The sequence below is a fragment of the Eretmochelys imbricata genome, chromosome 8, assembly GCF_965152235.1.
Source record: "Eretmochelys imbricata isolate rEreImb1 chromosome 8, rEreImb1.hap1, whole genome shotgun sequence".
In the NCBI taxonomy this organism is placed as follows: Eukaryota; Metazoa; Chordata; order Testudines; family Cheloniidae; genus Eretmochelys; species Eretmochelys imbricata.
This window is the reverse complement of record NC_135579.1, coordinates 102,924,631-102,952,542: the sequence shown is the minus strand read 5'-3', so window position 1 is coordinate 102,952,542 and position 27,912 is coordinate 102,924,631. Positions and strand designations below refer to the sequence as shown.

At 43.3% G+C, this 27,912-nt stretch overlaps 1 protein-coding gene across 2 annotated transcripts; it reads right to left on the bottom strand.

Moving 5' to 3' along the window:
- Positions 1–102: 102 nt before the first annotated feature.
- On the bottom strand, positions 103–11,499 carry DMBX1 (diencephalon/mesencephalon homeobox 1). Of its 2 annotated transcripts, none has more exons than XM_077824922.1 (4): positions 11,346–11,499; positions 5,180–5,358; positions 2,244–2,598; positions 103–503 (listed from the first exon to the last, which is right to left on the bottom strand). In XM_077824922.1, the coding sequence occupies exons 1-4, from the start codon at positions 11,497–11,499 to the stop codon at positions 103–105; spliced, it is 1,089 nt and encodes a 362-aa protein (XP_077681048.1). The 2 variants fall into 2 exon arrangements, with proteins under 2 accessions (XP_077681048.1, XP_077681047.1); XM_077824921.1 differs by having other exon boundaries at positions 5,180–5,375; positions 11,348–11,499.
- Positions 11,500–27,912: the final 16,413 nt, after the last annotated feature.

The following is a 27,912-nucleotide window of genomic DNA, read 5'->3' as shown; positions in this document are numbered from 1 at the left end:
TGAGAGCTATGCATTGACAAAAGAGCCACACGTTTAGTGCCAGCGGAAGGTGCCTTCTCTTGTGGCTGACGGTAGGGTGGGCATTCCCCTGCTGCCTTGCGGTCAGTTTGGTAAGGTGTCGAGTCCGAGGGAGGCAGCGTGCTGCTTTGCCCGGAGCCTTAGATTCTCAATACTTGTCGTTTTACTGTTCAGGGTAGGGAGGGAGCTAGACGCTTGCAAGATGGGTGAAGACCAGACCTGCTGGGCGTGGGAAAGCGACTGGTAATACGACTGGCAGTGGAGAGAGCTGAGGGGCGCCATGTTGACATTCATGCCCAAGTAGGGCATGGCCGATGGGGTCCCCATTTCAAAGGAGGAGTAATGGACCAAGTTGTTAGTGGCTGCCATGTGCTGGCGAAATTGCTCCTGGAGACGGAAGAGGCTCAGAGGTGAGGAGGAGTAGGAGCGAGTCTGAGGCATGCCGCTGCTGGAGGAAGGCGTCACCGTGGCGCTGATGGGAGAGTCTGCGTTAGAAGACAAGATGTAGGGAGGGGGGTTAGACATATGTGGTAGCTGAATAGAACAATCTCCCTAAGGAGGGTGGTGGTTGAGGTTAGACATATGTGGCAGCTGATTTACAGAGAAGGAGGAAGGACAGGGGTGCAGTGGACCTTTTATACAAACTAAGTTCTCTGGAGCAGGGACGGAGTATGCAAATCACCTCACACATTTGAGCGCTAATTAGCCAGAAGCCAAATTGCAGCGAGGGTGTTGATGGATTAATTATCTGGACCAGCGTTCCTGTAACTGCCTCCCCTGATCCTTTCCAGGCAAGGCTCAGACAAGCCCATGGAAAGCGACAAAGTGGGGCTATTATTGTGAAAACCCAATAGAACCAGAATGGAGCACGGATTTTTCCATACTGACTGTTCAGAGGAGACCTTGTTTGCTGAGTCCATGGTGGAGAAACCCAAGCAAGCGAGACTGGGGCCCTATAATACTCTTCCAAATGGCACCACTCAAGACACCTTTCAAGACACCATTCAAGACACCTTTTGTCAAAATACAAGAAAGGGAGGGGTGCAGGGTTGGGGATGTCATTCAAGGAAATTGAAAAGTGACTAATTTAAATCTGACCAGAAAGGAAATACTTTTTCCACAGAAGGCACAAATTGGCCTGGGGAACTCATTGCCACAAGATATCTCTGAAACCGAGAGATAAACAGGAGTCCCAAAAGGACTGAATATTCAAAATCAATAATAATAATTAATAATAATTTGGAAGAGGCATAAACTCTCATGTTTCATGTTATAAGCCAATCTCTAACTGATGAACACTAGGAAGAAACTTGCCATGGGCAGATTCTTCTATAGCTGCCCACTGCAAGAGCTGGCCACCATCAGAGTCAAGATTAGATGGCTCACTAGCTGGATACAGTCTGTCAATTTCTATGTTCCTCAGTAAGGGCCATCTCTGTATCCCTGGGGCCTTCCACTTCATTCTTGAGAGGGTTTACATGTGAGAAGGATGGACATATTTGTTCTGTGTTTAGTGGGGAAATGCATTGGCCAGGCATGAGCAAACCTGCCACTATCTTCTCTGGAGAAAATAGGCCTGGTTGTCTGTCTTGCAGGTTTTGTGGTATATTCATAACAAGCTCTTGGAGGGCTAGGATTTGACCCCTTTCTGACCCTTTACAAGCCATTACAGTCCATCAGGAGAGGAGATTCTGATTCCATACTATGAACTATTTCTGTGCTAAACTCTTTGGTCATGTTTGCCCTACTGGGTCACACGCAACTGGCACTACCTCATTAAAGTGCCTGGCAGACCTGGCTTGCGAGAGGGAGCCAGGTTTTTTAGCAAGTGTGTATTCCCCAGGGGGCATTTGGACTCTTATCCAATGGGGAAGTGTGTGCCCAGTATGCCTGTGAATGGCATGCTGTCACTGAGCAGTGTTCTCCTGTTCTCATCTAATCTAACAGGGAGATCTCAGCCCTCTCTGCACTGGGACCCCGTGTTACAACAGAGAGGACCTCCCTGCATCGCGTCTAGACATAAAGAAAGGAAGAATGGCCATCACACACCTGGAGCAGTTTGTTTTCCTCCCCGGGGATTGTGACCTCCTGCTTCCAGGCTGGGGGAAGCCCATGATCTAGGGCATATCATACTGCACTAGCCAATACTCAGCCTCTGGGATTACAAATGCTTGGCTCCCAATCTGGCCCTGTGACCAGGCCTCCACACGCACATTGACCCTCACCTGCTTTTGGACTGGCTATCTTGCAGTTCAGAGCCTTGCTTTCCACACCGGGACCTTTGTCTGCTTTGGACTCCTCCAAGGGGTTCTTAAAGTCCTCCTCTCTGTCCGTCTGGTCCTCCGCTGCGGACTCGCTGGCCGACTGCTCCGACAAGGTGAGGTTCAGCTCCGTGCTCACTGCGCTCGGCTGGCTCTGTGGCTTGTCTGTGTCAGGGGTGGACGTCTGGCTTTCCAGCACAAGAGCTTCTGTCTTCCCCTCGCCATGGCTCCCTTCTGAGTCCTTCTGCTTCTGCAGCTGCTCCTTCTGGAGGCTGCGCTGTTTCTTCCGGAATTTGGCTCTTCTGTTCTTAAACCAAACCTTCGTAGTGCAAACAGCCCCAGGGAGACAGGATAAAAACCCCAGTTAATGCAAAAATCAAAAAGTCAAATAGACTGGGATTTTGAAGAGAGCCCCAGGCACCACTGCATTTCAATGGAATTTGGGGGTCTAACTCCCTTAGATATGTTTAAAATCCCAAGACTTAATGCTGGTTCTTTAAGAAAACACAGCTCCGTCAAGAAAAAAAAAAATCACATGTGATGTATTAAACCATGCCTGTTACCCACAGACCTGAGATATTAAATAGGTAGAGAGCACAATGTTTCGCTAGCTTTCCAAAAACAGCCTATATCACGTTAATTTGTACCAAAACTACACAGAAACACAGTCAGAATAAGTCATACTATAGAGGACATACATATGCATTAATTACTGCCAACACTTTAGATTATTTGTCTTGAATGATTAGCTGAATGGATTTAAATAACAACAACCTCTTATGTAGTGCTTTTCATCTCAGGAGATCTCAGAGCTCTTTATAATGTAGGTCTACAGTCTTATCCCCACTTTACAGATGGGGGAACTGAGGCACAGAGGGGGGAAGTGACTTGCCCAAGGTCACCTAAGAGGCCAGTGGCAGAGCTGGGACTAGAGCCCACATGTCCTGAGTCTCAGTGTTCTGTACACTAGAGTCTCTAGACTGTAAGCTGTTTGGGGCATGAAGTATGCGCATGCATATTAACTAGCAGTAATACCTTGATCCCTGAGTGTGGACTCTAAGTGCTACCACAAAACAAAATGATAAATTTTGCAATTTAACTGATTTTGTTATATATGTTGTATGCAAGCCCCCTCTATGATGAATGCACCTCTGTTGTGGTATTGTGGTGTTTCGAGACTGAACTGGGAACCAGGTCTCAAGTGGTTTGTACCCTGGCTGGGCCAAATATATATCATCTGTGTGATGCCATGTCTCACATTAAGATATCTGGTCTAATCCTTTAAAGCTATACAGCAGGACATTTGTATCTGATATCATGGGACATTTGACTCTAGTATGCCAGGTCAGGTGGTGAAGGAAGTTTCCTTGGTGGGAATTGAACCAATAACCCTTTGGAGCAAAGTCAAAGGTTCTTACTCTTAAGTTACAGGAAAATATCCAATTGCTAATACTCGTACAACCTCTGTTCACAGCTCCAGGTCATGGGGTGGGTGTGTGTGTGTGTATGTGTGTGTGTGAGAGAGAGAGAGAGACCTTTTCAACACAATATCCCAATGTATCTCAATTTGGGAATAAATTCAGGAGACAACCTGCTCAAGATTGTAATTCGTAGATTCCAAAGCCCGAAGGGACCATTGTGATCATCTAGTCTGATCTCTTGTATAGCCCCAGGTTGCAGAACTTCCCCCAAGTAATTCCTAGAGCAGATCTTTGAGAAAAACATCCAATTTGAGTTTAAAAATCAATGATCGCGAATCCAGCACAACTTTTGGTAAATTGTTCCAATGGTTAATTGCTCTTACCATCAAGAATTTACACCTTATTTAGCCTGAATGTGTCGAACTTCAACTTCCAGCCATCGAATCATGTTATATCTTTTTCCGCTAGATTGAAAGCTCATGTCCCCTTCCCATTTGTCTCCGTTAAGGCTGGCCTGCTATGTAGCGCCTTAAACCCATACTGAGCAAGCACTCATACTATCATTAAGTCATGCGACACATTCGTATTTGTAGGGCCAGGTGAGAAGTGGTTTTCCCATCCCACAAGGATTTGAGATTTTGAAGAATATTTTCACCTCAAATTGTGACAAAAAGTCCATCTCAAATTTTCAGGAACAAATAATAAATTCAGCTCAGGTCCATCAAAATGAGGTTTTGTTTGGACAATTCTGTTTTGGTTCTGATTTTTGTCCTTTCTATTTTCCTTTTTTAAAAGATAAATTTCTCAAGAAGAGTAATGTTGATCCAAAACCTAGAACTTTTCAAATTTTGTTTTTTTGTTTTGAAAACATCTCATTTTGACAATTTCTAAGCTTTTTTTATTATTATTTTTTTTTAATTCAAACTGAAAAACCCCTCATAACCAACCACCTCTTTCAAACAATTTCAATTCGGATGAATTGGCAGTTTCCACTGCAAAAAGTTTTGTGAAAAATTTCCCGACCAGCTCTCGTTATTTGTTTCACTGGAGGAGAACAGAAAATGTTGGACAGATGGTCTGAGATGTTATAAATATTGACATGGTTGGGAGGGAACAGCTGGAATTACTTGTGCTCCCAGGCCTCTGAGGATGCCAGAGAAACAGTCATATAAGTAAATAAATAAATAAGTTGACTTTTGTGGCCATTTCCCCTCCAAAGAGAGTTGGAAGCACAAATGAAAGCCAGGGCTACCCTCAGAAAACACAAACCCTCAAAAATGTGTGTGTGGATTGTTTCTTTTGCAGCTCCCTGAGTCTGAAGGAAAGATTTAAGTCCAGTTTTTGCTGCAGAGAAAACCCTCCTCCTTTGGTTACTATGGAAGCATTTTGAAAGAACTACAGATCAAGCCAACCCAGTGGGCCCTATTCGTATAGCTCTTAAATAGCCGTATTAGAGCAAGCAAGGTAGAATGTGGATACCTGTACTCTGGCTTCTGGTAGATTGGTGCACATGGCCAGTCGTTCCCGCATCACCACATCTGGATAGTGAGTCTTCTGGAAAGTCTTCTCCAGGGCTTCCAGTTGTTGGGCAGTGAAGGCTGTGCGGCTTCTCCTCTGTTTGCGATGCTGGGATCCATAACGGGCCTCCAAAATGATGTCTTGAAATGTACAGCCGTTGGAAGACAAGAAAAGTGGCCAATTTAATTATTGGAATTTGCATGTTGACATCTGAAATAAGGCCCGTCACTGGCACGAAACAAACAAGGAGGTGGGGATTGTGGCCTAAAGGTGGAGCAGTTCTCCCAGTGGCCCTGATCTTGTTCTCATTGAAGTCCAACTAGCTTCAATTCTGCAGACTCAGGCTCTGTGTCAATTAATGGGGTGAGGACATGTAACTCATAAAACAGCTGCCTCTGTTTTGTTTTGTTTTGGGGTTTTTTTGGGGTCCAGCTGTTAGGAGGCACACTGCTGTCAGAACTAGAGGTCACTTTGGCTTTTGTTGTCTCTCATATATAGCTTATCACTGTCCTCAGAGCACTAAGTTGGAGAGCCAGACTTTAAGGTCACGGGCCCTGATACAGGAAAACACATACACATATACTTAAGTCCCATTGACTTCAATGCACAGGCTTAAGTGCTTTTTTAAATAGGGACGCTTTAGTGAAAGTAGGCCTATATGTTCCCATCCTCTCAACTCTCCCCACATCAACCCATGTTCTTTGGCAGGGTAATAAGTCTTGTGGATAGGAGGGAAGTGGTAGACATGGTATATCTTGATTTTAGTAAGGCTTTTGATACTGTCTCACATGACCTTCTCAGAAAAAAACTAGGGAAATACAACCTAGATGGAGTTACTATAAGGTGGGTGCAGAACTGGTTGGAAAACCCTTCCCAAAGAGTATTATCAGTGGTTCACACTCAAGCTGGAAGGACATATTGAGTGGGGTCCCGCAGGGATCAGTTTTGGGTTCTGTTCTGTTCAATATCTTCATCAGTGATTTAGATAATGGTATACGGAGTACACACTTATCAAGTTTGTGGACGATACCAAACTGGAAGGGGTTGCAAGTGCTTTGGAGGATAGGATTAAAATTCAAAATGATCTGGACAAACTGGAGAAATGGTCTGAAGTAAATAGGATGAAATTCAGTACGGACAAATGAAAAGTACTCCACTTAGGAAAGAACAATCAGTTGCATACATACAAAATGGGAAATGACTACCTAGGAAGGAATACTGTGGAAGGGGATCTTGGGGTCATAGTGGATCACAAGATAAATATGAGTCAACAGTGTAACACTGTTGCAAAAAAAGCAAACATAATTCTAGGACGTATTAGCAGGAGTGTTGTAAGCAAGACATGAGAAGTAATTCTTCCGCTCTACTCCGCACTGATTAGGCCTCAACTGGAGTATTGTGTCCAGTTCTGGGCTCCATATTTCAGGAAAGATGTGGACAAATTGGAGAAAGTCCAGAGCAGAGCAACAAAAATAATTAAAGGTCTAGAAAACATGACCTATGAGGGAAGATTGAAAAAATTGGGTTTGTTTAGTTTGGAGAAGAGAAGACAGAGAGGGGACATGATAACAGTTTTTAAGTACATAAAAGGTTTTTATGAGGAGGAGGGAGAAAACCTTAACCTCCGAGGATAGACAAGAAGCAATGGGCTTAAATTGCAGCGAGGGCGGTTTAGGTTGGACATTAGGAAAAACTTCCTAGCTGTCAGGGTGTTTAAGCACTGGAATAAATTGCCTAGGGAGGTTGTGGAATCTCCATCATTGGAGATTTTTAAGAGCAGGTTAGACAGACACCTTTCAGGGATGGTTTAGATGGTCTAGATAATTACTTAGTCCTGCCATGACTGTAGGGGACTGGACTAGATGACCTCATGAGGTCCCTTCTAGTCCTCTGATTCTGTGTCTCAGAGGACATACAAGACCAACAGGGTGCTGATGGGGAGGAGTTAACCCAGCTAATTGGACTTGATGCAAAAGATGGATTTTAAAGGGACCCCATGCCAACTTAGGTGTGACCCAAATTTGAGATTTTAACGGTTGTTTATAGAAGGCTAAAGTTTGCTGGACAATTTCAAGGACAAAAGGGGCTTAACTTTTATAACCTGGTCTTCTTTTTAGCCTCCATGTTTTAGATGACTCTTTAAAATAACTGTATAGAGAGATAGAGAGAGACAGACCTGGTCCCGAAGAGCTTACTTTTAAAATAGGCAAGACACACAAAGAATGGGAGGGGAAACTGAAGTGACTTGCCGACGTTCCGTGACAGAACCAGCTCTCCTGAGTACCAGTCCGGAGTCCTAGTCACTGACTCACCCGTCCTTTCCAAGCAGATGAGCTCGTTAGGTGTCTCAAGGATACAGATTATGCCTTCAGTTTGTTTGTGCCCACTAAACTGGGGATGCAAAAAATTAGGTATGGGCTGGAAAAAATCAGGCCTCTCGATTCTGCCACTAAAAGCTCAATAAATAAGAGGGGTTTATGAAAGCTACCAGGAGTAGACGTGTTTAGGGTTGGTTTTTGAAAAGTCAATGAAAATGAAAATAGGCTGGTTTTATTTTAAATTCTGCAACCCAAACGCAACACTGTGGTCGCGCATGGGAATCAGAGCTAAATGGAGCAGTAGTGATTCCCGGTCTAAGATGAAGTGCAAAAGAAGTAAACAAAGAGCCTGAATGAGAAATACATTTGATTTTTTTTTCCTGTTTAAATTCCAGCTTTAATAGTCTATGGCATCATTTTTAATACAGCTAAGAATGTGATCGTTCAGACAGAGGGAATGGACACACTAGAAAGCAAACCTAATTTTACACAGGCAGAGTAAGGCTCTTGTTTTGCGGGCGTTGCTATTTATGTGAGCTTTTGTCGTAAGTCCCATGGCATGAATGTAAACAATAAAACAAAGCCGGCTGTCAGGCCAATCCCAGAACCACACAGTTTGGTTCCAAATATGTTAGTTAACGAGCGTAGCAAATGAGCTTTGCGTTATTTGAATATTCCAGTTCCAAACTTCCAGCTGTTTCATTCTAGGCCAGATTCTATGATGCTTCCCCAGACTATTGCCAAAGTAAGAGTGGTTTTGGTGACCCAGGGAAGGCTCAATCAGGCTAAAAGTTTCCAGAAGAATACAAAACAAAGAGACCTCTGCATTCAAGGAAGCAATGAGTTATTAGATGCCAGTAATACAGCCACTTTTGTAGGAGAAGGCAGCAAGTATCCTTTATGCATTCAGAAATACCTCACAATGCTGCCTGGCTGCTTTTCTGAGGAAAGGAATATTCTTTCAGGACAAGAGATCCCTACAATATTTTTGTTAAGTCCCATGGCATCTAACTTTAATACATCGGGTATCAAAACCAAGGAGGAGAGACCATGGTTTAACATCTACCGGCTGGAATATTCCCAACATTCCACAGTGGAGGTTAAACCTGCCAGTTTCTCAGAGGTGGTGGCTCAAATATTTAATTTGGCTACTAACAAGGATCTAGACAACAATTATTTCAATGCTTTAACTATGTTTTCAGGTTCAGTGCAAGGAGGAGATTATGAATTGCAGGTGAGGCTTTGCAGTTACAATCTGAAACCTCTGTTTTCCAATTTAAGGTTGTTTGCTTTTGTGCTGGCTTATTCCTACTGTCCCCGGAAGGCAAGTGTGATCTATAACCCTGCGCTAAAAGATATTCAGTGGTAACAAAATGTGAACTAAGTAATCACGTTTGGAGCCTGCTTGCTTCGGTGTAAACTGAAGCCAGGTCCCCTCTGCCGCTCACCAGATTGGTGGAAGGTATATTTGAATCCGAAGAGGACAGTTTGACTAATTTACTGAAATTATCCAGATTAGTTCTCTTTGTTAACAAAAGGTTGAGATAAAATAAGCAGCCAGAAACCAACTTGAATCTTTGCTCTGAATATCAGTGAAAGGAGTCTGAATAGCTTCCCCCCGCTGATTTCAGCCACCCCTGTGTTTGCCTGTTTGTTTATAGCTAGGGCCAGAAATGTAAAACCACAGTGTATGAGCTAAGCTGTTTTCTTGGGATTTCCTGGACAGAAGCCTTCCAAGAGATCCTTATTCTGTGTATTACAGTAGCACCTTGAGGCCCCCAAGTTTACTATCTGCTATATAAACACCTAGTGAAACAGTCCCTGCCTCCAACAGCTTACAAGCTAAATAGACAAAGGGTAAGAGGTGAAACAGGCCCACGGAAGGGAAGGTGACTTGCCCAAGGTCGCGGAATCAGGCCCTCCTGACTCCCAATCCTTTGCCCTCTTCAGGGGCGAAAGTGGGCCGGTATAGTGTGCCAGTAAGAAGCCGATACCGACCCGTACCCAGCCGACGTTAACGTCGCTACTCCTTTTGCCCCCCACTCCCTCCCGGGCCGCTCATGGATGGGGGGCAAAAGGGGCAGCTGCCCCAGGGCCGGTGATTTAAAATAGCCCAGGGCTCCCAGCCGCCACCACCATGGCAGTGGCCAGAACCCCAGGCAGCACGGGCCAGGCAGCGCGGATGGGCTGGCTGGAGGAGGCTGACCCCCCCAGCCCCGCTTCTTCCACTCAAGGCCCCGCCCCTTCCAGGGGCCCGGAGCCAGGCCCCTGTACTGGTAAGAATTTAAGATTACTTTCACCCTGGCCCTATTCCAGGGGTACTCAAACTTCCTTGCACCACGACCCCCTTTTGAGAACAATTGCTACATGACCCCAGGGGGACCAAAGCCTGAGCCCACCTGAGCCCCAATGCCCTGGGCAAGGGGGCCAAAATCCGAGCCCCGCTACCCTGGCTGGGAGAGCCAAAGCCTGAGCACCATTGCTCCGGATGGGCGGGGCCAAAGCCCAAGCCCAAGGGCTTCAGCCCCAGGAGGGGGGCCTGAAACTTGAGCTCTGTCGCCCAGAGCTGAAGCCATTGGAGTTTGGTCCCGGACCCCAGGAAGTCTAACACCAGCCCTGGCGACCCCATTAAAATGGGGTCCCGACCCACAGTTTGAGAACCCCTGCCCTATTCACTAGACCACATCACCTCCATGAGATGTCTATCCCTCATTTATATGCTCAAGGACCAGGGAAACACACAGATGCTTATCCAAAGTTCTTGAGATTCATCTTCATCTAACCCTAGTTTATCAGTGAGTTCTGGCAGTCAGCTGGAGATTGCCTAGTTTTACTTACAACTTAGCAACTAGTTTTTCATACATTCTTGCAACACAGGTCGGGATGCAATTGCCCTCCAGCTGCCGCTCAGCAAGATCTGCCTTTCCATGCCAATCCCGTTAGATTGTGAGCTCTTCAGGGCAGGCCCCCTTAGCAACCGCCACATCAGGGCATTATTATTACTGTCCATGATTTGTACTGCAGTCGCAAGCAAGTGACCTCCAACGAGTCAGAGCCTGCATTGGGCACACACTACACAGTCTCTGTCCCACAGGGGACATTTTCTTGTATGCTGCCCCTGCTAACTTTGTCCCATGCCTCCCGACCGTCGTCCTGTCAAGCCAATAAGTGGGGTGTCTTGCACTGCTTAGTTCTCCTTTCAGTATTTCTACAGTGTTGTACATTGATACAGTGCTTTACAAAGGCTAGATGGTGACATGGTCCCTCTTCTGAAGCTCTTACGCTCTGATATAGATGTACCAAACCCCAGAGCGACAGATCGGGCAAGGGATGCTCTGGAGGGATCCAACATCAGAAGTGCTGATGGGAGAAGAGGGTTTGCAGGAGAGCAAGCCCTCGGTGGGACAAGGGCTTCAAGTGTATGAGGCAACATGGTACCACGTAGAGAATAAGCAAGTATCTAAGCCCGTCGGGCGAAATTCACCCCAGGGCCGATGGCTGGCACAAGGTCAATGCACCACTCCAATCCCACTTCCGCTCTGAAATAGGACATAGATGGGGCACTGGGCCTCTGCCCAGGGTGAATTTCACACTAAGGACCTAGTGGGTCTTTAGCGGGGGCCTCGCAGTTTGTATCTGTGCTCAGGGGTGAGTTGACTACCCAGGTATCTCTGATCCAGCCATATTTGTCCATGGGGATCTATATAGTTTGCTATAGAACATCCAGGCCTCTGTAAGATTCCGCACAGTGGAAGAGTCTCGCTCAGCGTGAGCCAGGCTCAATGCAAAAATCCATAAATTGTTCTTACCAGCCAGTCTCTCCGCGAGCGTGAGGGCATGCACCGAGGGTCTGTAGTCAGGGGCGTGCTGGGCTTGTTGTGCTGCCTGCTGGTGAAGGTTGTACATGGCACTCAGAGAATTCATGGCGTGAAGAGAGTAACCATTCACTCCATAGTGTTGCATGGTGGCCTACCCCTAAAACAACCCAAGCAGAAAAGGCCTGGTTAGAAACTCATTCATTCCAATACAAAGGAGTTATTTAGAGGGAAGTTCTGTGACCTGCTTACACGGGTGGTCAGACTAGACGATGGCTGCCGGCCTCTCTGAACAGTCTGATTAGTTAGATCCTTGGAAGCTTTGACGTGAAATACAAATAAGGCTCATGGGTCTTGACCCAAAGCCCACTGAATGAATGGCAAGGTCCTCGAACTGCGGTGAGCTTCGGGACCTGAGACAGCGATGCTGAGGTTAAAGTCAGCAATGAAAACAGCACGATACCTGCCCTGAGGCCTACCTGCCACCGTAGGAAACAGCATGTGAATGTATCCCCCAAAATAGTATTAGGAAATAAAAATAATTTTTCCAAGTGACATTTAAATGAAAGGCAAAAAAATTGTGTGTGTGTGTGAGAAACTTGTGGTGAAATTGCTGATAATTGAGTGTATCTGGCATTTGGAGAGACCCAGTTTCCCCAATATCAAGGACATGCTTTGTAGGCTATCCAACCCCCCCTCCCCTGTTTTTTTCTGCTATTTACTCACTGGGCAACCTCAAATCAAGTCACTTTACCTTGCTGTGCCTTAGTTTCTCCATCTGTAAAATAGGGCTAATACCAATCTCATGGCGGTGTTGGGAGGTTGAATTAACTCATGTCTGTAAAGGAATTTGAGATCCTCTAATAAAAGGTGTTAAATAGAGATGAAATAGCAGTCACCAAGTGAGGATGGAGAAACTACAATAAGAGAAAGTGGCTGGGACAGTTCTCTTTAGGTTATTTACCAGCTTAAGATAGTGGCTGCCTGAGAAAGAAAACCATGGAGCTACCATCAGGTGCTGGAGGTCATGCCCAAGTCTCATTGACCTCAATTTGAGGTCTGAATCTGAAGGCAAAAGTTTAGCCCAAATCTTATCTTTGCATAGATCTAATGTGTCAAGTAAATTAACCATCATTACTCAAAGAACAACAACTTCTTTCTCTAAATTTCACCTTTATCCCTAACAAGTTTTCATTTTTCTATGTAAAAGATTTATACCACCAAGGAAAGGAATCTCAATACACAGGAGGGAGCGAATCCTCAGTCAAAGGTCTCATTGCCTGAGGACTTCTGGAATGCAAATCTAAACCTAAACTTACAAGGACTTCATAAGGCATCCATAGAACTTTTGTGCATCTGGAATCAGAAATTGTATTGCTTTCTATGGGAGTTTGCAACAGAGTAGGATGTTTATGGGATCTCACTTACTGAGCAAACTAGGTGTCTTTCACTTGTGACTAGAATCAAAGACCTATTCAGCTATCTTGTTCTTTTGCTGCATCGATGCAGGGAATGTTCCTTACCACAGAGATATTTCCATAGGTCCGAAACATTCTTGAGGCTTTATACAGTGCTGGAGTAATTTTGTGCAATCATGGGACAAACTGAAATCAGGACAGACAGGATTAACAATAGGCAGACTGGAAATATGCCTGTTTTCCACAAAGCTCCATCCATATTGTCGCCATTGAAGGAAAGGCCTTTCTAATACGCTAGACGAGTTACTCCATGGAAACCTGATCCAAGACCAGCCATATCCTGGACCTAGATTCAGTTTGTGGTGTTAGAACCTTCATACTGAACAGTTCTAAATTCACTTCAAGGCTGTTCTTCAGTCTTATATTTGAAGAAAACTAGCTGGCAGCTCAACATATCTCCCACATCACTCATGCTATAGGGTAAATTTCTCTCTTGCACAGACAGTGCACACAAAACCTTATGTGCTAGTTTAAGCCTTCAAAATGGAGCTTAAGTGGGACTTAAGCAGTGCAGAAGCCTTCTGCTAGTCTTCCGTATATGGGGACATTTTCTAGTAGCGTACACTAGTGAACAGGGCCAGAGAACTCAGAACCCAAGTCTGGTATAGGTAGCAGCATCAGTGAGTATTTGGGCCAGATTCTTAGTTGGAGTAAAAATAAATAATAAGCCGGGTAGCTCCACGGAAGTCTGTGGAACCAAGACAATTTGAACCAGCTGAGGGATCTGACCTTGGGCAGCTTCTGCATTTGCTCATCCAACTTAAAAGCTAGATTTGTATTTACAAACAACTGTAAGCCAGGTTCATGATCTGCATAGGAGGTTTTCAGAACCAGAGCTTGGATCAGTTTATTTTCTAATGCAGTTTGTACACCTTTGGCTGTAACTTAGAATCCCAAATAAACTGGTGTGTTTGGAAACCATCACTGAAATGGAAATTCCCCTTGCAAGACAGAATTATTGGAGAGGATTCTTCATGGAGGATAGGTTCATCAATGGCAATTAGCCAAGGTGGGCAGGGATGCAACCCCATGCTCTGGCTGTCCCTAGCCTCTGTTTGCCAGAAGCTGGGAGTGGGTGACAGGGGACAGATCACTTGATGACTGCCTGTTCTGTTCATTCCCTCTGGGGCACCTGGCATTGGCCACTGTCAGAAGCCAGGATCCTGGGCTAGATGGGCCTTTGGTCTGACCCAATGTGGCCGTTCTGATGTGAGGCTCCATAAAGGCCCACTTTTTCCAATGGGAAAGCATTTTCTTTGGTAAGATTTCTATTTATTTGGTTGTTAAAAGGCTTTTCTCTGTGTTAAACTCTTCTTGCTGGCCTGGAAGAAAAGGCATACATTTGAAAAAGGAGATTTACAAATAGTTAAAGTAACATGAAACCAGTCAATAGATGTTCCAGTTTTCTCAATAACTGTCTGGAATGCTGCATTGGCAGATGATAGATGTAACTTCTTTGTAACCGTGCACAGTAAATACAGATTTCAGAGTAGCAGCCTTGTTAGTCTGTATCTGCAAAAAGAAAAGAAGTACTTGTGGCACCTTAGAGATTAACACATTTATTTGAGCATAAGCTTTCGTGAGCTACATGCATCTGATGAAGTGAGCTTTAGCTCACGAAAGCTTATGCTCAAATAAATTTTAGTCTGTAAGGTGCCACAAGTCCTCCTTTTCTTTTTTTAGTAAATACAGAGTGGCAGACAGAGTAATATGAAAGAGCCGGCTGGGATATCGGCATTCTGTGTTCATAGGCTATTTAATCTAGCAGATGTGAGTTAACCGAGATCGCACGTAGGCCTGCTTTCGTTGTCGTTTACCTCTATGCACATTCCAAAACGGAATAAATTAAATATTTAAAAGACACAATGCAGCGATTTTTTTTTAAATTGAGAAGGCCATTCATCAAGCCACCGCTGGGTTTCACAAGCTGTCGAATTGTGCTTACATTGGTTAAAATAATCTTTATATTTCATTAAGCAACCAAATAAGCTGATCCTCCCCATCGGCTGTATAGATGGCTTTAATTTTCAAAATCTGCAAATGCATCTTTTATGTCTCTCTCTGGCTGGAGGGTCTGGGTAATAACCACAGCCAATTGGAGAATAAAAGCAGAGTTTGATTAGGTGTTACTTTGTGTAAATTAACGCCGGGCAGCAAAGGAGCAGATCCTAAGCTGTCATTGATTAAATGGGGCTTGGACCTTCATCTTCTAAATAATAGGGTGTAGCTTTCCTTTCCTATGCAACTCCTGCGTGTGCATGCCACAGCTGCCAAGAGGGGTCTGAGTCATGGAGAAAGGAAATGGGGACTGCGGAGGGGGGGCAGGGGTTCTTATAAATTAGTTGTCTGCAATGAGTGTAAACATTATAGGGTCCAGCCATGCATTCCTTGTGCATCCAGAACTTCCATTGGATTTTGGGGTTGGGACTTAAAAGTGTGTCCTGCTGCTATATGTAGTGCACACTGCAGGGAACAGTGGGTTTTACTGGAGCTGAGCAGAGTAGTAGGGATTAGTAAAAAAAGATGTTTTCAAGGAAAGGCTGCCATTTACTTCCATCGGGCCTGGTCCAACTCTCTAGCTAACTGAGGATTGCAAGGTGCTCATTGCTCTCAGCTCAGTGATTTCAGCTGGGGTTGATGCTTATGACTTTGCAGGATTGGGCCCTACGTGTATGCTTTTTGTTGGCCTGATCCTTCAACCATTACTTACCCAAGTATCCCTCGCTCATGCAAATCACCCCTTCTCAAGTCAATGGAATTACTGGTGTGAGTGGGAATGGTGGGTTTAGGTCCCATGTATAGTGAGCGACTATTACAGTAAGTGGTACAGTTTAACATAGCTTCCCTGGGATGTGGAGAGCCAGATCCTGAGCAGGTGTAAATCACTGTGGTTCTGTTTACACCAATTGAGGATGTAGCCCATATGCTTGTGTGAATGGGGAACTTTGGTCGGGCTAGAGTCTCAGGGGATGTAAGCAGAGCTACACTGATTTACACTAGCCTGACAATGTGGCCCTATATATTTGTTCAATGAGCCAGGGCCAAAGTTCCCAATCAATGCTGGATAGGCATTTGATGCAGGTATCCAGGGGTGTAATTCTGTCCTAAGTACAAAATGTGCAAAGTAAACACACAAATGTCTTGCGTCCTCGTTAAAGGGTTTCGTCCTGGGTTGTTGGTTTTTTTTTTTTTTAAATTATTAAAGTAACTTCCTGGAGGTTTTCTAATAAAAAATAAAATGGCTATTTAAAAATGTAAATATACACTTCGTCAATATATTCTATATTGGTAAACGCACCCATTCTCACTGAGATGTTCCTGATAGCGTGAAGAAAAGCTAGAACTCAAGATTTATTACAGCACTGAAAAATCTGAGTGTAGAAATATTGTGTACGCTTGCTTTAATTTGTCATTTGATTAAAGTGCCTCCATTGTAGTCTAAGTGAGCAATCCGTATTTAAATATAATTTACGTGAAACTGACAAAGCAAAGTCCATTAAAAAAAATATACTCCTTCCAGCCTGCAAATCCAATTTATTTTCCCATTCGAACCTCAAGAGAAAGTCTGAGGTCTTGTCTACACAGGGAAATTGACCAAAAGAGCTATTACAGAACAAGCTCCTTGTGTGGACCCTGTATTTTGATATAAAAGTCACTTTGTTCAGGAATAATTACTCCACTTTGGAAACAACTAATTATTCTAGAATAGAGTGATTTTTATTCCAGAATAGAACACCCCCATTCGGCGCTATTCTGCAACAGCTTTTCTGGTCCATTTCCTCATGTAGATAAGCTTTCTCCTTCGGCAGGGCTTATCACACATCCTGAAATTAGATGGGAAAGATGGTCTCGTGGTTGAGGCACAGTGCTCTGAGCTGTGTGGGGTTCTTGGAGCAGTCATTGTACTTCTATGCCTCAGTTTCCCTTCTATGAAAGGGGATAATCGATACTTCCCTACCTCACAGTGGTGGTGCAGGGCTTAATCCATTGATATTTGCCAGCTGCTCAGATACTACAGTGATGTGTGCCATGGTAATGCCTATTTAATAAGCGCTGAAAGTTTACATTTTGATGCTAATAGAGCAATGGCAGAAATAATTCCAGAGCCATAGGTGGACTAGTGTTTCTTTAGTGGTGAAAGCATGTAAGGAGAGGAGGTTAACCAGGACCAAAACACACTTAGGTCTCTCTAGGCTCAAAATCAGCAGATTGGGTTGCACCTCCGAGCAAAGTGCAGTCTGCAGAATTGTAAAAGCCAGTGCGAACTGTGAAAGCGCTGTGTGGATCACAGGAAGGAGCAATCGGGCACAATCTACGCCAGCTGGATTTTCCAGCACTCTTCAAAGGTAGCCTGTGTGTAGATTGCACTGAAGTATAATATTCTGTAGGTGACAAACGGGGATAGCTTTGGCCCCTGGGAGAAAAGGCTGCAGTCTCCTAGCCAGATGGGGATGATCATTAAAAACACCCAGCCACCTCCCAGCAGAGCAAAGGACTCTTGGCTCCTGTTGCTATGGGGGGAATCCAGGAGCAGCCTGCACAATCCCTCAGGTTGGGGACGTCACTAAAGGCACAGGTAAATGAATGTTAATATGGAACTCAGTGGAGCGTCAACTTAGATCCGTCATCTCTGTCTGTTCCAAAGCCCACTGGAGTCAGGGAAAAGATTCCATTGGATGAGATCTTCTGGGTATTTATACCATGCTCCTCACTCCAGTATCTGATAACCTAGCCACCTGCCACTAATTAGTTTGCAAAAGCCCAGCAACTTCAACGGGAGATCCAGGCACAGAATGATGGCAGGGTTTACAGTGCAATTACAATCAGGTGAGTGACTGTCAAAAACGTGCTCCTTCTTCCACAACAGAACTGCTCCGGGTGTGTTAGGAGAGCTATGTTTGCTTAATGCAGTGACAAAAAATAAGCTATTGATGGATTTTTATTTTTTTTTTTAGCAGCATTACCTCTGCAGAATAAAAGCAGCCATCGGAGATGGAGTCTAGCCTGGCTTGTGCATCATAGACAGAATTCTTAACTGAGTTCCAGTTTCAGAATCTTTATTACTAGGGATGACTCATGAGCCTGAAAGAACTCAGCTTGATTTCCAGGTTGAGTTTGCAGGGTTAGCAGTAAATGGAGCAAATTTAGCTCCATATTAACAACGCATTTAATCATGCAGGATCCCTCACTAAAAGGGCACAGAAAAATCCATTTGTTAATATAGTGCTCAATGCAACTCAAATTTTGGGTCAGCAGTTTGGGCCTGATTCAAAGCCCACCGAAATAAAAGGTGGTATCTCCATATTCATAACACTTTTGTCACAATCGCAGCCAGTCAATAAGGTGCACTGAAAATAAAATTATGGCAAGAAATGGGAATATTCACCCATTTTTATTAGTTTTTTATTCCCTTTTTTAGGGTACAGCCACACTTTAAGTCAGTGAGACAAATAGCGACTTGCTCTGCTTATGCTTATCTGACAAAATATATGCAAAAAGGCACATTCTAACCCCAGATATGATGTTTTGTACGTCTTTGGTGCTGAATTCATTACGTGTCTGGGGAGCTCTAAATAAATGACTCTTGCAAGACATGTTCCGCAATTTCTTCTTTTATTTCTTAAATCTTTAAGATCCAGATGGTTCAAAATTCACATCATATAATAAATAGTAAGTCTTCAATCAGTTTTGTTGCTCTTGTGAGAATGTGCTGAATGTCTAAGGAAACTTTTTTTTTTTTTTGCAGTGGATGTAGTATAAATAACTATTTGAAATATGGCAAAACCATCATTTTCCTCATTCAACCTTCAGAGAGAGTGAGGGTTATGCATCATAAAAATGAAATTCAAAGGATTTTGTTAAAATACTGGAATAAAGGTGTTATTGAGGACAGCTCTGGAAAGTGAGGCACTCCATTCTGAATTACCTGCAATATTTTTACACCTGTGTAATTACAGGGACTTAAACTGAGATACCATCCCGGTTTGCACTGATGTGAATGATCCCAGAATTAAGCTTCATCTGTTCAGCTAAGTGTAAACCCACAGAAAATAAAAACAGATTTCTACATGGATTTTTGTAAATTCTATCCAAACTTCTTGCAGATGATTTAGATATAACCACCCCCATCTGATCTCTGCCCCCATCCCATTCATTTCCAAGGTCTCTTAAAACCATGACAGTATTTTTCATTTTAAGAAAACAATAATGAGATCTTGAAGCATTTTAGTGAGTGAAATTTTGAATTATTTGCATATAGGCCCAGTACACTAGTCTCTTGTATATAAATACGCAGAATAAGATATTAGGCAGATTTTCATCTTAATTATATTGTCCAATAGTTTTGAGAGCTATGATTAAGGAATATCATAACAAGTATATTTATAAAAAGAACAGGAGGACTTATGGCACCTTAGAGACTAACACATTTATTTGAGCATAAGCTTTCGTGAGCTACAGCCCACTTCATCAGATGCATTCAGTGGAAAATACAGTGGGGAGATTTAGAGACACAGAGAACATGAACCAATGGGTGTTACCATACACACTGTAACGAGAGTGATCAGGTCAGGTGAGCTATTACCAGTAGGGGGGGACCTTTTGTAGTGAAAATCAAGGTGGGCCATTTCCAGCAGTTGACAAGAACGTCTGAGGAACAGTGGGTGGGTGGGGGGGAATAAACATGGGGAAATAGTTTTACTTTGTGTAATGACCCATCCACTCCCAGTCTCTATTCAAGCCTAAATTAATTGTATCCAGTTTGCAAATTAATTCCAATTCAGCAGTCTCTTGTTGGAGTCTGTTTCTGAGGTTTTGTTGTTGAAGAATTGCCACTTTTAGGTCTGTAATAGAGTGACCAGAGAGATTGAAGTGTTCTCCGACTGGTTTTTGAATGTTATAATTCTTGACATCTGATTTGTGTCCATTTATTCATTTACATAGAGACTGTCCAGTTTGGCCAATCTACATGGCCGAGGGGCATTGCTGGCACACGATGGCATAGATCACATTGATAGATGTGCAGGTGAATGAGCCTCTGATGGTGTGGCTGATGTGATTAGGCCCTACGATGTCATCCCCATATGAAGTATATTTATAATGCTAATCGTTTTCACTCTAGGTATCATACCAGGATCTCTAGGGGTATCATAAATGTTCCACAAACCTCACAATACCCTTATGCGGTAGGAAGCTCTGATTATATTGATTTTACAAGTTTGTATGCTGGGGTGCAAAGGAATGAGAGAACTTGCACAAGGTCACCCCGCCAGCGTTTGCCAGGCTGTGCACTTTTATCATGACTCTTACGATACTCGGCATTTTCCCCCCAAAGCCCCAGCTCCTGAAGTCATGTGACTATGGGAGACTCTCTGCTTCCATTTAAGGAAGCAAGTTTCTCGTGTTCCCAGAGAAAGAGAAGCATGAAAGTGTGGCCCAAGGCAAATAAAAGGAACCTGCAAATATGATTTTTAAAAATCTTGATTTTTGAGCCAATTGTCTGATTCTGGGGGCCCAACTCCTGATTTTCAAATGCTTAAGTTTGGCAATACCGGATGGCAAGTTACTTGGGACTAGAACCCAAGTGTTGTCTTGACACCTAGTCTCTTATTTTGACCACACTAGTTGTCAACTGAATATTTCAATTGTGTGTTTACAGGTACAGTAGGTTTGTGTAAATATATATTTTATGCCTCACTTTCTTTTCCCTTATTCTTACCCTAAAAATGAAACCAAATAATTGGGAAAATGTGTCCATATAGTCGCAATCTTATTCAAAGCTCTTACATTCTTAGTCAAAGTAACAAGGGTTCCTTATCTGCCAAAGGAAGTTAAAAGCACTAGGAATTTTACTCTGGATCCAAACTGAGGCTAGGTCTACACCGCTGCAGGATCGACGCTGCGGCGATGGATGCACCAGGGGTCGGTTTAGCGGGTGTAGTGAAGACCCGCTAAATCAACGGCGGAGTGCTCTCCGGTTGACCCTGGAACACCACTGGGAATGAGAGAAGTAAGGTAAGTCGACAGGAGAGTGTCTCCTGTTGACCCAGTTCCATGTGGACACCTCAGTAAGTCGACCTAAGCCCTGCTGATTCCAGCTACGTTATTCACATAGCTGGAGTTGTGTAACTTAGGTCGATTTACCGCCGTAGTGTAGACACAGTCTTCGAGTCCCATCCTGCTTCCACTGAAGTCAACAATAGAACTACCACTGGTTTCAGCCGTGAAGGATCAGGACAAAACTGAAATGTTTGAAGACAGTTTTCATAAGGATAATGGTAAATGTGCCGTCGTGGAAGTTAAATCTGTAACGCTGCTTGATCTACTGGGTTATAATATAGTGTTTGCAGCAGAACTGTTGATGAGGAGAGCTTGGGTTGCATTCTCAGATTTAATGGAGCTAAAATGCAAATACTCCAGTAGCCTGGTCGGTTATAAATCTATGTCACCGGTAGGTCTGAAGGCCCATAAAACTCAAACCATGTTGCACCTTTTTGGTTTGAAATAGGACATTGGCTCACAGCTGTGGCTTTCATTAGCATTAAAGCACCATGCAATCAAGTGACTGTCAATTTACAAGCAGTTTAGATGTGTAACCTGACAGTTTATATGCAAAAAGCCAAAGAATCCACTCTCATGTTTCTGGCTGGCAGTTCACAAGTCTTGTTTGCACAGGTTTGTCTGGCTGATGCCTACCACTCCATTTGTTTCTGTAAAATGGGCTTATTTTAAAGGCAAATGACATGACTTTTCTGAAAAGTGGCAGGTAGGGTTTTCAAAACGGCATAAATAGGCAGGTCTAGACCTTTTCAAAGCCCACGGTTCTGTATGAATGCTGGCATCCAGCATGAGAAAAGTTCTGGCTAATTCTGTCTGCAAAGTAGTTGTGACTGCAGTGTATTTGACTCCTATTAAATGGAAGATCATGCCTCAGTGTTAGCTTAGGGTTTGATCCTCTGAGATGTCATCCTGATCTCTGTGGGAGTTGAGAACACCTTGCCATGATCAGCGCCATACAGAATTGGGCCCATGGACACTTGCCACTAGAGAACCTGGGTGCCCATGTTTGTCTATTTCTGTGCCAAAATGTGGCTTTATGTGCATGGAATTAGGCACCCTGCTTGAACCTACGGCCCCTATTTGTAATAAGATGCCTCCTTGGAGAAAAAACCCCTCAATGCTCCAGACTTGGGGCTCTGATCTTGCAATCAGCTATGTAGCCCCGTTGATTCGTTACGGTAAAGTGGAAGTGGTACCACTCTTTTTACAGTTGTTCACATAGATGCTGGAACTAGGGGTTGAAGCGGTTTCTGTTAGCTACAGGGTTTACAGTTTGGTTCAATGGCTCTCGGCGCTCCCACTGTGCAAGTTGTTCCGGCACCTTTGGACTTGTACATAATGTTGGCAAATAAATTATTTTTGAGTTGGACCTTATGATGACTCTTGGAAAGCATCCGGACATTGGAGTTCAGTCTATGTATGTTTTAAATGTATAGCTTTCCAATGTACACTTTCCCCTTACATTCTGATCAGAAATCTTTTGCACAAACAACTCACCCATAGCTAAATCAATTTAAAATTTAAAAATTGCTTGTTTTCTAGATTTCAGAGAGATCTAAGGAATAAGCCAGTTTTGAAGAAATCTAGTTCAGAAGTGGAGAACTTAATGAGCATAGAAAGATTTTTTTTTCCCCATGGATGTTCAGCAAAATAATAGGCTTAAGGCTTTATTTGGTTTATTACTGCTAATAATGAGGATGCGATGCACAATGGACTTTTCTGTTAGGTGTTTCTGCTCATACTAAAGCTGGTTTGGATGAATGGGATGCCATTAAGTGTTTTACCTTATTCTAAACTTGCAAAGATGTGCCAAATACCAGGTTACTTAGGGAGGTTGTGGAATCCCCTTCTTTGAAGGCTTTTAAAGAGCAGATTAAACAAACACCTGTCGGGGTGGTCTAGGTATAATCCTGCTTCAGTGCAGAGATGGACGAGATACCTCTTGAGGTTTCTTCCAGCCCTACGTTTCTAGGACTGTCCAACAATGCTTACAACTCCAGGACATTTTAATGTCCCAGGAGAAGAAGCTTTTGTACGTAACTTCTTTCCTGACCTTTCAGTGCTTGATTTCACAATTTTGGCATTGGATTAATGCTAGTTTCCCTCTTGCCCATGGAATAATCTTTAAACCATTTCTGCTGTGGTGAATACTCAATGACCAGTTCAGGAGGGGGAAAAAATTATTGTGGCTATTTGTGTGACCTTAATTATGGGATCAATACTTTAAATAATAGCAACATGGAAATAAAGCAGATGGAGATAACTGTAACTTCATCTAATGCTTCCCATTCCTCTAAGCACTCAGATACTGTGATGAACGCAATATAAGAATCTAGCATAGGTGGGTAAATTCTACCCATCAGCAGGCAATTTAAAATGTAGGAAGTAATGTATACCAGGCATGACAGCCCTGTGTCATTCATGTCTTACAAGGAGATGCACAGTGCTGCTTTCTCCTTAACAGACACATGTTTACTCTGTTCATTTTAGCACCACCGAAATTGGAGATAGAATAAACGCATGAGACCCATCCTTATCACTGCAGCTTTGTTGCTTACAGAGCTTTGTACAATTTAATTTTAAAAGACTTAAAACAATGGGGTTTTTACATCACTCTCTTTGGGACACTATTCCAGAGTCTAATAGACTAATCTGTTAGGATTTTTTCCCCTCTCCACCCTCACCCCATCCCATTATTCTACCTTGTATTTCACAGTGTCTTTTAGAATATCCTAAAGGATTCTTGCATGCATCCTCCAAATACAAACTAAGTAAAAAAACAAAGTGATGTTACCTGCCGTATTCTTCTCCATACCTGACAGGTTTCAGAGTAACAGCCGTGTTAGTCTGTATTCGCAAAAAGAAAAGGAGGACTTGTGGCACCTTAGAGACTAACCAATTTATTTGAGCATAAGCTTCCGTGAGCTACAGCTCACTTCATCGGATGCATACTGTGGAAACTGCAGAAGACATTATATACACAGAGACCATGAAACAATACCTCCTCCCACCCCACTCTCCTGCTGGTAATAGCTTATCTAAAGTGATCACTCTCCTTACAATGTGTATGATAATCAAGGTGGGCCATTTCCAGCACAAATCCAGGTTTTCTCACCCCCCCCCCCACACACACAAACTCACTCTCCTGCTGGCAATAGCTCATCCAAACTGACCACTCTCCTTACAATGTATATGATAATCAAGGTGGGCCATTTCCAGCATAAATCCAAGTTTAACCAGAACGTCTGGGGGGCGGGGGGGGGGGTAGGAAAAAACAAGGGAAAATAGGCTACCTTGCATAATGACTTAGCCACTCCCAGTCTCTATTTAAGCCTGAATTAATAGTATCCAATTTGCAAATGAATTCCAATTCAACAGTTTCTCGCTGGAGTCTGGATTTGAAGTTTTTTTGTTGTAAGATAGCGGCCTTCATGTCTGTAATTGCGTGACCAGAGAGATTTGAAGTGTTCTCCGACTGGTTTATGAATGTTATAATTCTTGACATCTGATTTGAATAAATGGACACAAATCAGATGTCAAGAATTATAACATTCATAAACCAGTCGGAGAACACTTCAAATCTCTCTGGTCACGCAATTACAGACATGAAGGCCGCTATCTTACAACAAAAAAACTTCAAATCCAGACTCCAGCGAGAAACTGTTGAATTGGAATTCATTTGCAAATTGGATACTATTAATTTAGGCTTAAATAGAGACTGGGAGTGGCTAAGTCGTTATGCAAGGTAGCCTATTTTCCCTTGTTTTTTCCTACCCCCCCCCGCCCCCCAGACGTTCTGGTTAAACTTGGATTTATGCTGGAAATGGCCCACCTTGATTATCATATACATTGTAAGGAGAGTGGTCAGTTTGGATGAGCTATTGCCAGCAGGAGAGTGAGTTTGTGTGTGTGTGGGGGGGGGGGGGCGGGTGAGAAAACCTGGATTTGTGCTGGAAATGGCCCACCTTGATTTTCATACACATTGTAAGGAGAGTGGTCACTTTGGATAAGTATTACCAGCAGGAGAGTGAGTTTGTATGTGTGGTTTTTTGAAAAGGGGGGGGGGTGAGAAAACCTGGATTTGTGCTGGAAATGGCCCAACTTGATTATCATACACATTGTAAGGAGAGTGATCACTTTAGATAAGCTATTACCAGCAGGAGAGTGGGGTGGGAGGAGGTATTGTTTCATGGTCTCTGTGTATATAATGTCTTCTGCAGTTTCCACAGTATGCATCCGATGAAGTGAGCTGTAGCTCACGAAAGCTTATGCTCAAATAAATTGGTTAGTCTCTAAGGTGCCACAAGTACTCCTTTTCTTTCTCCATACCTGTAACTCATGACACCAAGTCCTATGGAAGATGCATTGCTGTACAATCTGCGATAGTGGTTTTATAGAGCCAGATCCAACACACACTGAGGTCAATGGAAAGCTTCCCATTGATTTCATAAAAAGAAAAGGAGGACTTGTGGCACCTTAGAGACTAACAAATTTATTTGAGCATAAGCTTTCGTGAGCTACAGCTCACTTCATTGGATACAGACTAACACGGCTGCTACTCTGAAACCATGGATTTCAGTACACTTATTTCAGTAGAAATAAGAGTTTGGATTAACTCAAAATAAACCCAACCAGTTAAATTCGTGTAATAGATAGGTAATTGCTTTAAAAAAAATTGCAGCATTGCACTTCTTGAATTAGTTTTTTAGATCCCCATTTTTCTCTTTTTATAGAAACTCACAAAGAGGAATGGTTGCTTTCTCCTCTGTATCTTCACAATAATCGGCATCTAGTGGGCACCTCAGAAAAGTAGGTCAGCCTTAGCAGCAGCTATATAACAATGAAAATATTTTGGCTTATTTCAGTCTCTTAATTTTCATCTGCATTTTCCCTACAACAAGGTCTCCCATGATTTTGTTTTTAAAGTAGTTAATGATGTCGCTGGGACTATTCCCGTTTCACTCACCGTGATTTTTTTTTTTTACATCTAAGTCCTTCATTTAAAATCAAATGAACAATTCACACCAAAATATAGACTCCTGAACTGATCAGTGAGTATTCACCTAAGTAGGCACCTAAATAAAAGTGTCTTTGTTTTAAAGAAGTCCCCACTACCTCAGAATCCTATTGAAATCCATGGAAGCTCCAGGCACCTACCACCTTTGAAAAATTAAGCTACTTTTATTTAGGGACCTAAATATGGATTTAGGAGTCTAATTTCACGCAACCAGATTTGAAAAGTTTGGCCTAATACTGTTCATGCTGATACCGTTTTTTTTTGTGTTTTTTTGGCAGCTTCTTTTAGCTTTGATCTCTCTGAACTTGACCCAAAAGATAAAGCTGAAGGTGAGAGAGGTCCCCATTCAGGTCCGGTGTCTTTTGAGCTAGTTCACCCTCTTTTCTCTGGTGCTTTTGGTGTTTAGGAGAGATTGCTGGTTTGGGGAACAAAATCCATTGCACTCATCCGCTGGCTACAAAACCAAATGCTGTGCAAAACTTGCCTGGCCCATCCTGCCACTGTCCCTTTCTCTGGACCCAAAGGGGAGCCTCTTCTAACATTTGGTTCTGTTCCTTTATGACACCGATAACGGGGCTGATGCCAAGGAAAGAGAGATGCATACTGCCTGCTGACTGTGGTAAGATTTGTCGGCGCACTATAGCAGGTACCAATTGACTCTCCAGAATGGTAAGGGGAGCTTCTCATTGGGACACTTGAAGATTTATTTAGATTCATTCGATCGGCTGGGAAAGAGCCACTCTGCATATAGAAAAGGAGGACTTGTGGCACCTTAGAGACTTACAAATTTATTTGAGCATAAGCTTCTGTGAGCTACATCTGATGAAGTGAGCTGTAGCTCACGAAAGCTTATGCTCAAATAAATTTGTTAGTCTCTAAGGTGCCACAAGTACTCCTGTTCTTTTTGCGGATACAGACTAACACGGCTGCTACTCTGAAACCTGTCAGTCTGCATATACTTCAGGCATCTGTGACTGTGTAAAAAGACCAGCAAAAATCTCTAACTGCAGCAGTACAAGTTAATATAACCCCCAACAATCAGCAAGGTGACTTAAAACTCAAATTCACTCCCTCCCACATTTTTTCCACCCTTACCTTTCCAGTTATTTAAATGCCAGGGAGGGAAGAGGAGCTTTGAGATGTGTCCTGAAGGTCAGAGAGATGCAGAGCCCTGATCCTTCTTTCACACAAGGAAGGATCAAGAGTAACTCCATTGAAATCTATCAAGTTACAATGTTAGAAAGCTAATGTAAGGACAATCACACACCCCGATCCCCCCAGGTACTTTTCTCATGACAGTAACCTTGATTTAGATCAGGGCTGTGAGTGCAGTTAAGTGGAAATAAGAACATAAGAATGGCCATATAGGATCGGATCAATGGTCCATCTAGCCCAGTATCTTGTCTTCCGACAATGGCTGGTGGCAGATGCTTCAGAGGGAATGAACAGAACAAGGCAATTATCAAGTGATCCCCGGCTGTCCAGTTCAAGCTTCCGGCTGTTGGAGGTTTAGGGATACCCAGAGCATGGGGTTGTGCCCCTGACCATCTTGGCTAACAGCCGTTGATGGACCTCTCCTCCATGAACTTATCTAATTCTTTTTTGGAACCCAATTAGACTTTTAGCCTTCACAACATCCCCTGGCAATGAGTTCTGCAGGTTGACGGTGTGTTGTGTGAAGACGTACTTCCTTTGTTAGTTTTAAACCTGCAGCCTGGTAATTTCATTGGGTGACCCCAGTTCTTATGTCATGTGAAGGCGTAAATAACACTTCCCTGTTCACTTTCTCCACACCAGTCATGATTTTATAGACCTCTGGCCTATCCCCCCTTAGCCGTCCCTCTCTTTTCTAAGCCGACTAGTCTTTTTCATCTCGCCTCAGATGGAAGTTGTTCCATCCCCCCTAATCATTTTTGCTGCCCTTTTCTGCACCTTTCCCCCATTCTAATGTATCATTCTTGAGTTGGGGTTGGTAGAAGACACCTTTAGTTTGTACTCTGCTTGCAGC